General features: G+C 41.2%; 1 protein-coding gene across 1 annotated transcript in view; it reads left to right on the top strand.

The window, feature by feature from the left end:
* Positions 1–13005, top strand: part of MORC1 (MORC family CW-type zinc finger 1) — a 149435-nt gene that overhangs the window by 111178 nt on the left and 25252 nt on the right. The window contains exon 20 of the mRNA XM_084800473.1: positions 3457–3561. Coding sequence (XP_084656599.1) covers positions 3457–3561 — 105 coding nt within the window. The remainder of the gene's footprint in view (positions 1–3456; positions 3562–13005) is intronic.

Raw genomic sequence — 13005 nt, 5'->3', positions numbered from 1 at the left:
CCCACCCACCCACCCACATTCCTTTGGGGTGCCATTGACAAAGAGTAGATGGGCTCATCTTTAACATCTATGGGGAAAATTCTTAACCCTGAGTATCATTTCCCATTGTATTTTGGGGCCCTTTGTGTTCTCAAAATAGCTGAAACCCATTTCCCTTCATTTTGAGAATTTTTGCTCTCGACCTCTTCTTGAGATTGTGTGAGCCCCACCAAGCTGTTCACCATCCACAGACTCTTGAGTTTCTTTGCGTTACCTGCCACATTTGAATGTATAAGTCCATGTGTTTAGTAGGTATTTATTTAACCCTTGCTGTTCCTAAGCACTGCATGTTTACACAATAAAAATGTTATAGCCATATTTCCTTTATTCCAAAATTTGAGAAAAACGCATTAGCTGTACAGTTTCAAGATTGGGAACTTGTTGGGTTGTTTGTATATGTTTATAAATTACATGCTTTAAAAACGCAAGAGAATAGGCCAAAAATTTAGCATGTGCCCGAGTGTTAAAACCACATATTTCAGTTCTTAAATTTAAGATTTACTTAGTATAATACTGTAAGTATATATGCAGCTACATACCTGCACATATAGGCATGTACATATAGATATAAAGCTAACATGAAGTGAATACATTTACTTACTGTTTGTATATATACACAAACCTTTTTGTGGCTTTACATGGTGTGTGTGTGTGTGTGTGTGTGTGTGTGTGTGTGTGTGTGTGTTTCATCTATTCTGTATAATCTTGTTGTGACCCTTTCAGTATATGTACACATGTGACTCTTCCCTCATCAAGCTTAGTATATAACAGTTTCACACTTTCACAGACAAATGTAAGCTGAAACTGTGGTGGCTCCCTGGGTTTCCTCCCCCTGTTGTTTTGAGAGAGTTTTCCTGTTCTCCCCAAGTTTCTCTCCCTCTTCATCCCTCAGAGTAGCTGGAATGAGAGATAGATGCTGCTCTGCCTAGCATGCTATTTGTAGCAGTTTTTAAGATTTACTTTTATTTCAATTCATATGTGTGTGTGTTTACGTAGATGTACTCCCTATGTGGGTGGGCGCCACAGAGGCTAGAGGAGGGTGTCCGATGCCCTGGAATTGGTGTGTGTGATGGACAGTTGTGAGTTCCTGGCTATGGGTGCTGGGAGCCTAACTCACTCTGGTCCTGGACAAGAGCAGTGAGAGCTCCTAATGGCGCAGCCTTCCCTGCAGCCCTGTAACGGCAACTGCCTGCGACACAAGAGTGCAAAGACTTAAAATGGGGGGATTTAACTAAGAACCAAACAGACATGTCTTTCCAGGGTGGAAAATGTCCTCACCTTTTAAAGATTACATTCAATTATATTGCTAACTAGAGGGGCAGAACATTTGACACAGAGATCAATACAAAGTATTTTAGGGAGATAAGCAGTGCTAACGCAGAAGGACGGAAAGGAGCAGAAATGACCAGAACCATTTGGACCTCAAGGTCCTGGAGGCCTTGAGGGGGGGTTGACGCATCCTTAAAGCACTGACAGTCCCCTAGAGTTGGGTTTATTGTTTTTGTTTTTTTGTTTTTTGTTTTTTTGTTTTTTTAACATGAAGAGTTGTGTGGCCAAAATTTCCTTCAAAAAGGATTAGTCTGGCATAGTATAGAGGGACAGTTAGGAGAGAGTTGGTGTGGTCTCTTTAGGTCCATGGGCATGGGGCACTTTCTTATCAAGAGATAAAAAGCCCATAAACCCATAGACAGATTCTGGGTTCATCTCTCAATGTTTCACTTATATATGCCTGTCACATGTCACACAGCATCTGGTTAACTCCACTGCTCAGTCTGACCTCTTCTGGGAAGATGAGAGATGCCTCTGCCAAATGACAGCCACGCAGGTAGACAGTTTCCCTGCACTAGCTACTGGAGGCACACACTGCCACGAGGAGGGATGCACAGCCCTGAGGCTTGTTTTCCTCTGTCTCTTCTTTCTCCTTTCCTTTCCTTTCCTTTCCTTTCCTTTCCTTTCCTTTCCTTTCCTTTCCTTTCCCTTTCTTTCTTTGTTTCTTTCTTTCTTTCTTTCTATTTCTTTTTTGAGACAGGGTTTCTCTGTGTAGCCTTGGCTATCTTGGACTTTCTTTGTAAACCAGGCCAGCCTTGAAGTCACAGAGATCCATCTGCCTTTGACTCCCCGAGTGCTGGGATTATAGGCATGTGCCACCATACCAGGCTGCTCTGTCTCTTCTTTATGTAAGGAAAGCAGTATTCCATCCAGTTGTTGCCTACATTGTGTACCAATGTCAATACCAAGATGCAATGGGCAGAAGTTCGTCTTAGTGACTGATAACTGATGCATGGATTCTGCTCAATGGTTAAGCTCAACAGGAGTCAGAGTGAGCCAGGCAGTTCAGAGGCCCATCCAGGGGAGGAACCATTGGAGTGTGATTTAGAATGGTGGTGGTGATAATTTAGGGGTACCAAGTGAGCAGAGGTAGGGCAAGAATGGCAGCTGAGTTTTGAACTCTTTAACCTGGCTCTACAGTGAAAGTGGGGGGTCTGGAGAGCAATTGGTCCATGGGAAGGAATATGGATTCAGTTTAAAATATGAGATTTCCAAGGAGAGGAGTCGGGATTCACATAGGTGCCCCTAGATTTAGAGATAAGGTCTACACAGGACACGTGAGTTTATGAAGTGCTGACACAGTTAAACACAAGTGAGGGTGATGGGTAATGTGAGAAGAAGGCAGACAGGGCTAAGGAAGGTAACTGTGTAAGGTTGTAAAGGGCTTGCTAGTCCTATGAGGAGAGACACTAAGGATGTGTTTTATCATTAAAGCCAAGTGGGGAATAAGGAGATTCAGAAAGAGCTGTGAAAGAGGGCTAAATTCCATAAGTCTGAAAAATGTCTGTTGACTTACCCAAGCATAGAGGCAGTAGGGGTGACATAGGGGAGACTTTGGCTGCTGCTGCTGCTGCTGGTGGTGGTGATAGTGAAGTGGAGAGGGTAGAAGCCAGATAGTGGCTCATTCACAGATGAAGACACAGGAAATGGAGGTAGGATGCACTTCAGCTCTTAAAAACTAAGTTATTTTGATTTTGGAAGACATTATATTTATGGGTATCAAAAAGTAAGGTAGATAAATCAAAATTAGTGGATAATTTAATGTTTATTACTGTTTAAAATGAGTGCAATTATTCTTTTTGTAAAATTGTTACATGTTATTAGTTGATCTTTTGATGTAATTCTTGTTGCCTTTTTTCCTGGTCTTTTTATGTAGCTTGACCTTGGCTTGTGATCCTCCTGTCTCATCCTTCTAAATTGTGGGATTATAGGTGTGTGTTACCATACCCAGCCGACCATATGTTTATGGAGGAAAAGACCGGAAGTTGAATTTCCCTATATTAGTTTGCAGTTTATAGAATGGCTTAACAGATACCATTGATCAGTTCTAATCCTTGGGGTTTTTTTTTTTTGTTGTTATTATTTTAGGTTTCTTCATGGGAAATAAAAAGGAGGCAGAATGAAAATCTTGTACAGGAATGCAAGGTGTTCACTGAAGTTGAAACTGGCAGCAGAGATCCAGCTGTAACCCCGGTAAGACAAACTTCACTGATAAATGATACCTTAAGGCAGCCTCACAGTCATAAAAATTAAAGGATCCGTTCGAGCTGAGTAAGTGAAACACATAGTTCAATCACTTGAGGATGAATGAGCGTGTCACAGACATTCTAACTGGTAACAGTGGCTGCATGAACCAGCAGAGAGAGAACTAAACTCTCACTCTTTTCTTCAGGCTGGTAGAACTTTGATGTATGTGTAAATGTGTAAAATTGTGCATAAGATTTGAAGAGTATATTAGAGCGCCATGTCCCAATCCAGATCCTATGCAGTTTTAAATATGAACTCCTGGCAGATGTTCTTTTCTCATGTTTTTGTTCTTTGTTATTTATTTATTACCTGTCTATCTATCTATTTTGTGGCGCTAGGGACCACTAAGTTACAGCATCAGTCCCTGAAGTATAATTTGGCACTGACTTAAATTACATGGCCACCAAAAGCCCTTGGGAGAAATCTGTTCAGCAGACATGGGCACACTCTGCACTCACTCCACTAGATAAATGTATTTTCACTCTAACGATGGTTGGTATCAAACAGCTGTATACCTTGGCAACTGTGGAGTCACTTGGTGTTCAGGATTGATTCAAGGACTGGCCATTGTCACTGACTTTTTCGCTTGTGGAGTTATGTTAAAGACATTGTCCATATATTACATAGCATCCCTTTTTATTTATGAATTGTTTAAATTGTACATGACCCACCAAGGAACATATTTCTTCCTGTTTAACTTCCATTCAGCAGAACATTGAAGGCACAGTAGGACTGTAGGTGGGTTTTATTTCAAATAAATAAATAAATATGGAAAATTTTAAGCAGAGCTCTGCCCAGTCCCATTGCATATTTTCCACCTTTAGCTATTATTTTCTTGGCTAGTCTGGTTTATTCCATATTTGTGCCCAGTCCCTGCTACTTCCAGATAGTAGATGAAGCACATTGCAGTAATTTTAAGAAGCCATTAGAAAAGAAAGGAAGGAAGGAAGACAAGACATTGAAAAAAGAATAATTTATGTATGGGAACAGGAAAAAGAAAACAACAACAACAAAAGTCAATGATAAAGAACACCAAAATCTAGGACATCTGGCATCTAAACCTGAAAGCATTTTCAAAGTTAGAAAAGAGGTCAGAATTTAACTGAAGCTGAAAAGGAAGGGAGAACTACACGTGCGTTTTAACCACAAGACTTCTGTTAGGAATCCTTTGACACAACTGCACATGCAACTGTTAGGGTCACACTCGTTTTACAGAGGCTTTGAGGCATCAACTTCTCCATCTGCTTTTCATGGAGCTGTGGCAGCGTCACCTTTGCTAAACCTTGCACAAACTTTTACTAAGTGCTTTTTTGGAAATTGGCTATGTTGTCATTGTGTGATATATTTCTCAAGTTCTGATTTTTTTGTGTGTGGGTGTGATAGTTGGTTTATTTGTGACTCTGTGATCTTAGCAGGGTATTCATTTTCAAATTCATACAACGAATTAACATTAATTTCTGTTCAGCTGTAGTAGGAGTAATTCAACTAGGAAGGAATTACCTAGGAACAGTTATCTGCCTGTACTATCTTAAAGTAGAAAAAGAAAAAGGAAGATTCTTAAGCTCTATGATCCTTTGAAGTTATCTTTTAACCACTGTGTATGTGTGTACCTGTGATGTAGTAGGTATGTGTGTGTGTGCACATGTGAACATGTGTGTTTGTATGTGTTTCTTTTCTGTGCTCTGCTTGTTGAATGTTAAGGAGGAAATCAGTCAGTGCTAACAGTGGTACAAGAGGTTGTTACTTAAGGAAGAAAAATTAGCTACAACACAAGACACCCTCCCTTCACTTGCCAGGCTACTATTTATTATTTTGTTGAGCTTAATTGAGTGCGGAACCTACAGCCTTATTCCCAAGTCTAATAGATCCAGCTGTATGGTGTGTGCAGCCCACCATAGGCAATCCTTGCCTCCTGCCTGGCTACGCTCTACTGTACTGGCTTCATGTTGTCTGGGGAACAATTTCATTCTGATTAGCATATTTTTCCTTGACTGTGCCCACTTGCCTTTAGAAAAGATGCATTTTCACAGTAGGGCACTTGCTTTTCCTCCCTTCTGACTTTGGGTACCTCACTGGCTCTTGTATTGACAGTTTTCCAAGTTCAAGTGAAATGACAGTAGCATCAATTGCCCCTCACATTCCCATTTAATTTCATTATTGCTTATTATTTCAGCCATGTGATCATTTGCTCTCCCAAATCACCTCATTGCTGGAGCTCAGTATTCTAACAGTTTCATTTATTATCCTAACCTTTTCCTCTCCCTGAAATCTCTTTGTTTTCTTTTTATTGTTTTTTACTGAAAATAGACTTTTTTTCCCACACGACATAGTCTGATTAGAGTTTCCTTCCCCCAACTTCTCTCAGTTCCTCTTTTCTTCCCCTTCTATCTTTTCTGTCTCCAGTCAGGAAAAAAAAAAAAAACCAGGCATCTGAGGAATAATAATAAAATAAGATAAGATAAAACAAAAACAAATCGGAATAGGACTAAACAAACTAACAGAAGAAAAAGAGCCAAAGGGGAAAAAAACAAGAGGACACATATAAGGGCAGAGACAGACATTTACACACAGAAGATCCCTTAAAAACATAAAACTGGAAACCATAATTTATATGCAGACAATATGTAAGGTTAAAAAAATGCCTAGACATATTATGAGACAAAGAACTTGTGGAGTTGCTGTTGAGCTTGGTGTGTGCTGGCCATCTGCTGTCAGGCATGGGCCCTGCCCTGAGGAGCTAGTTTCACTGTCCTCCTTTTTCTGTGCCCTGTGTCACATGTAACACAACCCCACCGTACTTCTCGGTCTTGGGCTCATTCGCCTTGTCTGCAGTTGCTTCCAGCTGTGTAGACCGTTGTTACTGCCACTGCATTTTTAAAGTTCTGATATTAATTTGTGCTCGGCCTTTCAGCAAGGGTAGGCTGTTCATTTTCGGAGCCCGTGGGATGAGTTCGTTCACACGATGCTTTTGGTCAGACCTTGCACATCGTTGAGAGCTGTGGAAGTTCCCGGCTGGGGCTTAGTGAGCTTGAGGCTCTTTCTAACATTGAGATACTGCCCTGACAATAATGAGGACTTTTTCAAAAGACATTATAATCCACTTTCAAACGGGCTAGTTAGCCTCCAAGTCAGATTGGTTCAGGCTTTTCATGTGAACTTCAGCAGGCTTCTTGTGTTATTCTCCACGTTTATGAAGAGGCTTTCTGACTCTAATAGGAATCAATGTTTACTCGTTTCTGGTATCTGTTATCATCTGTAGTAACCTTCAGTTACTAGTCTGAACGTATGAGGCAAATATAGTTTGCTAAAACATGAGCAAATGTCTCTATACCATGGTTATTCATGGGTAGTTTAGGTTTAAAATAATAAGATATTATATAATCTTTTTTAAAAAAAAAAGGATTTTCCCTATGTCGACAGTCTTTACAACCACTGTGTTAAGATTATTTTTTTTAGATTTACTTACTTATGTGTTGTATTGTGCTGTGTGTGTGCTCACATGTGCACCTTCACATTATATATGTACACAGGAGTATATATATATATATATGTATGTATATATGTACACAGGAGTATATATATATGTATATATGTAGACAGGAGTCAGTGGAGGTCAGAGAGAGCACCAGGTGCCTTAGAGCTGCAGTCATAGGTTGTTGTAAGTTGCCACGTGGCTGCTGTACACTGAAGTCCCGTCCTCTGCAGGGGCAGTAAACTCCCTTGATGCTGAGCTCTCTCTTCCAGCCTCCCATTCAGCCTTTTGATCAGACTGATTTTAACTCGCCGTCCTCTGTAGATGCCTCTCCATCCGTGGAGCAGGTCTTGAGGACTGGCTGGCAAGTGGGTTTATCATCTGAGTTCAAAGCACACGCGCTGCCCTCCCTGTTGATGAACACTTGATATTCTGACCTGTTTCCTGTCTCAAGCATTTCCAAACTTAGCAGTTCTGTCAACAGAATTCTGTCCACATCTTCAAAGCTTGATGGCCGGGTCATTCTGCCAGAAATACTTTAAACGTCAGTGGAGCCTTAGATGTTTGGGGGAGATGTAACCACCAGTGTTCAGAACAGAGGTCAACACACTTTGGGGCCCCAGAAGGATCTGTGACTAAAGGAATGAGTGGATGGAGGCAGCGCTCTCCATTTCAGAGCCAAGCTCAGCCTCGCAGTGGCACCTGGTTAGCACCTGGTTTGCCTTTATTTTCAGTCGTTCTCTCAGAGGGGCCACTTGCAGGTCCCCGTAAGCAACAGGGTGGTTTGAATTCCTAGGACCAGTGGCAGAAAAACGGAAGCACGCTTGGCGCGCTAATGAGTTGTCAATCGAGACTTTGTTTAGGGTGGTTAAAGTCCAATCCAGAGGGCAACCTGGAACAGCTGCAACTTGATTTTGGGCATCTGTGTTACAGGACAGGGAACTTAAAAGGGTGAGCAACCCAAAGTCAGATCAAGAAAAAAACAAATAGCAAAGAGCCGGCAAGATGAATCCATAGCTCTGCTGTACTCACCCTGTCCCTTGTTCTGAGTCCTAACAAAGTCCTATAGGTACGTTGCACCATACACTGAATCCTCAATGAAAAAGGTTTCAGAATATTGAATTTGCCTTCATACCAACAGAAGACCATTTCTTTTTTTGGCAGTTTCTTTTTCTTTCTTTTTTATTAATTCATTCATAGTACATCTCAATTGTTATCTTACCCCTTCTACCCTCCCATTCCTCCCTCCTGCTTTCCCCCTATTCCCCTCCCCTATGACTGTGACTGAGGGCGACCTCCTCCCCCTGTATATGCTCATAGGGTATCAAGTCTCTTCTTGGTAGCCTGCTATCCTTCCTCTGAGTGCCACCAGGTCTCCCCCTCCAGGGGACGTGGTCAAATATGGGGCACCTGAGTTCATGTGAAAGTCAGTCCTCACTCTCCACTCAACTGTGGAGAATGCAGAACCATTTCTTCATCAGCTTTCCTGGTTGCCTTCTTATGAGCCTGGAAAGTACTCGGGCTGTTTCTAAGACTACCAAAGCATTCCTGGGGAGTCCATTCCTAAGATATATCCAGAGATCTCCAAGGGCTTTGAGGAAAATTACCTGTACTCAGCCTCTCCCGAGTCATCCATCAGCACCACGACACTGTGCAGATAGCCAGAAGATGAATGTGTGAAACATGCGCCCGAGCAGCTCATGGATGACTTACTGAATCTAAATATTAGGGACCTGTGAGTGGACTCAAGCATGACTCAAGCCATCATGGTGAATTTCCTAAGCAGTGTTGTGCCAGAGATTGTGAGAAACAGCAAAAAGATAAAAGACATAACTGTACCCCTAAGAGAAAGGGGAAATTAAAAGGCACTCATACACATATCCCCGGAGAAGTGCTGTATTATGGGAAGATGACTGACTGCAGCCTAAGAGAAGATGCTGTTTCAAATTCAAACCTATATGCTGTGTGCCATCTTTATCTGATTTGGACCTGCTATGGCTTGTATTTTGTAAATAAAGTAAGAGTAGTACCACCTACTGTCATGGTTGCTACAGAAATGAATGGGATAGTTGGTTGTGATGAAAGGAAAATAATTCTGTGTAAATGAAAAGGTTTTTTGGTTGGTTGGTTTTGTTGTTTGGGGGTTTTGTTTTGTCTTGTTCGGTTGAGTTTTTTTTTTGAGACAGGGTTTCTCTGTGTAGTCCTGGTTGCCCTGGAACTCACTCTGTAGACCAGGCTGACTATGATCTACCTGCCCCTGCCTCCTGAGTGCTGGGATTAAAGGCACATGTCACCACCACCCATAGCCTGAAAAGTGTCTCTTAAAGCCGCATTCTGTACTTTGAAAGGAGCCATATTCAGTCTTTATTGTGTAATCCAGAAGAAGGAAGCAGGGAAAGCAAAATTATCTAAGGAGAATATGGGATGAGGTGGGAGAGGGAGTGGGCCAGAGGCTATGAATCCTGGGGCTGCAGACTCGAAAGGCTAAATGGGGAAAACGTGTGACAAGGATGAAGCATGTGTTGGTAGGCACAGCATACTTCTGCTGCAGCACTCTGCATCTATGAAGCAGATGTTTAATCACAATTTAAGCTTTTGCTAAATGGAAATATTTCCTTTATTTGTTAATACAATTCTTGGTTTGGTTTTGTTTAGTTTTGTTTTGTATTGTTTTGTTTTTTGGTAGACTTAGATTTGTTTTGTGGGACTCAGCCAAACTGTGAATTCTGCTTTAAAGTATCATGGCAAGAATTGAAAGTATATGGCTAATAATAAAGAATAATTCCAATAATAAAGAATCAAGGCCACTGCACGGTCTAGTGTTCTCCAATTCATAGTTGCTTGGCTACTAATGACAATAGCCTTAGTACATATTCATAGTCATTGCTGAGAAGAAGGAAGAATGGCTATGCTAGAGAAATGAAAAAGACCTATGTTTGTCATTTAAGATGGGTACAAATTTTAAGAAAGGAGAAAGGTGAGGGCCATTGCTGGTGGAACCCCCATATGGACAGAGTTGTCAAAGCAGGACTTCTGTGATTCTTCTAAGGAATTCCTGGCTGAACCCTAGGTTACAACAGAAATGCTTATTACAGAGAAGTGAAATGTGACCCATTAGCTCAGAATCACATTGAGAAAGGGTTGGGAAGTTAGACACTTTATGCTTGACATAGTAAGTAGGCAAAGTCTGCAGGAAGTTTTCATTGTGTTTTTGTTAATCATGAAGGGTTTTTGTTCTTGTTGTTGTTGTTTGTATTCTTTTGTTTTTACCTTATCATAAGTCAATGAATCAGAAGAAGAAGGAATTAAAGAAAATTAAACAAAACAAATAAAAACACAAGTAGGATTCTACTGCCTGAAAATAACATAAGGAAGATGAGGTAAACAAATGCTTGAGAGAAAAATTATACATTGTGGTATAAAGAGTATGAAAAACTAAATAATAAAGTAAATGTTGAAGCAAATGTCTGCTGTAAATGAGAAAGGAACAGAAGCTCAGAGGAATTTGCTTGGTGGCCAATGATGACATTGATTATTTGAGGTGTCAGAAAGATATTTGTAAATGTAAGAAAGTTAGTCATATAGGTGAGGGCAGCCCAATGAAACTACCAACATAACTACTCCAGGACATAGCTAAACTTTTTATTGTAGCTATGAGAGTGATAACCGCCAGAGGCATCTGGAAGAGTTTAGAGTAGAGAGAGAAAGAAGTAGACTGGTCATGACCAGGGCTAGGGAAGTGGGAAAGAATAACAGAGAGATTGTCAAGAGAGTGAGAGAATAAAAGAGAGCAAATGCCAGGATAGAGAGAATGGCGGGTTATAAGGAGCTTGAGTAGCTGTGGGGAGAAAGGGGCCAGGAGGCTAGCATATGGACTTGAAATTTAACACAAGCACTTGTGCATAGGGACTGGGGGAGCCTACAGGCCAACATGGGCTTTGACGTGCAGCCAACAATATATGCCAATGGAAAGCCAAATGTCCCTTCTGCCAGAAGCAAGGGAAATGAGTCCTTTTGGCAAATGGGAACCACTTTAACAAGTCCCGAGGAATGCCGGTTTTATCTAACGACCAGAAATCCTACAGTCTAGCTTGAGCTCATTTCTGGATATATGGACTCTCTTTTGGAGTTTGAGGAATTAATGTCCTTTGGACCTGACAAATTGGAAATATCTAGAGCAGATGTGAAAAGTGGACAGTGATGCTGCTGACTAAGCTACTGTTTCCATAAACTGAGGTAGCTTATTCTGCAGGTTCAATCAGTACATTGGGAGATTGAGGGTAGAGTAAAAGAATGACCTGTTCAGGGACAGTTCAGACATAGAAGGCTCAGGAGAGAAGAGAGGAAAGAATTCCAAGAGATTGTTTGTGTTGCCTTCATAAATGACGCTGTCTAGTCCTTTAGACCCTGCACTGAGCACACAGCCAGTCTTGTTGAGTCAGACTTTTTGTGTCATTGCTATTTGTTGCCTTGACAGTGACCACTCTGGGCAAAACCATCTCTTCTGGAGCAAACACAGAAGCCTTATGAACAACCTCAATATTCTTCTTAGTAACCAAAGTCTAAAACTATGAATGTCCCATTTGAAATATAAGTCATGTTAAGCTATTCTCCTGCCTTAACTTTTGTAATAGTTCCTCATTCTTAGACAAAATCCAATGTCCTTGCTGTGGCTTCTGAACCATAGATGACATGAGCTAGCATCTTTGGAGTTCTCAACACCTCTACTCACTTCTTTGTCTTGCAATAATCTAATAAATTTTTTTTTACATTTTTTTCACTTAGTAGCAAACAACTTGACTTATTGGTCAGGGAGTTTACAAACTCTATTGGGCTTATTGACTTTTCTTTTTTTTAATTTTTAAATATTTTTTATTTTATTAATTTATTCATATTATATCTCAATGGTTATTCTATCCCTTGTATCCTCCCATTCCTCCCTCCCTCCCATTTTCCCCTTACTCCTCTCCCCTATGACTGTGACTGAGGGGGACTTCCCAGAAGCAGAAAGAGTCAAATGGTATATACTCACTTGTATCTGCACACTAGCCCATGAAAGTCTTCACTTACAAGGAAACCGGGACAGAGGGGAGGATATCCTATTGGGACTCTAGATGACAGAAGCATGGGAGAATGGCTAAGTAGAAGGATCCAGAGCGTCCTAGAAACCTACAAGAAGAACATTATGATAGGCAGATTTGGGCCCAGGGGTCCTGCTCAAACTATGGCACCAGCCAAGGACAATATGTGCAATAAACTTCAAACCCCTACCCAGATCTAGCCAATGGACAGAACATTCTCCACAGTTGAGTGGAGAGTGGGGTCTGACTTTCACACAAACTCTGGTGCCTCATATTTGACCACGTCCCCTGGAGGGGGAAACCTGGTGGCACTCAGAGGAAGGATAGCAGGCTACCAAGAAGAGACTTGACACCCTATGAGCATATACAGGGGGAGGAAGTCTCATTCTAATAAATATAATTTGAACAAAAATATAAATATGGAGCTTACTATCAGATAATGTAAATTCTGGGAAAAAGAAAAACAGGTAAGAAGACAGTAGTGTGAAGCCAGGCTTTCCTTTGTGGATTCTAATTCCTGGACTTCATTTTTCACACCATTCATACCACAACTACCAAACAGCACACACGTTCTTTAAAAAAAAAATGTATGCTGTTAGTTACTGACCTGGATATTGGGGATCCGGCAGAGAAGACAGTTTTGTGTCAATGCTCACTCCTTGTTCTTATGAAATTCTGTGACATAAGGGAGAGCTCAATAAAGAAACTGCTTAGCCGACTGTCCTAGGGGTGGAAAAGGAAATGTTTATTCCACACTTCCAAGACTATGGTGTGTGTGGGGTGGGGTGGGGTGGGGGTGTGTGCTTGCACACGCATGCATGCACATGCACGTGCACA

Source organism: Acomys minous, assembly GCF_964271855.1.
Source record: "Acomys minous genome assembly, chromosome: 11".
In the NCBI taxonomy this organism is placed as follows: domain Eukaryota; kingdom Metazoa; phylum Chordata; class Mammalia; order Rodentia; family Muridae; genus Acomys; species Acomys minous.
The sequence above is the reverse complement of the archived record's forward strand: the minus strand, read 5'-3'. Positions and strand labels throughout refer to the sequence as shown.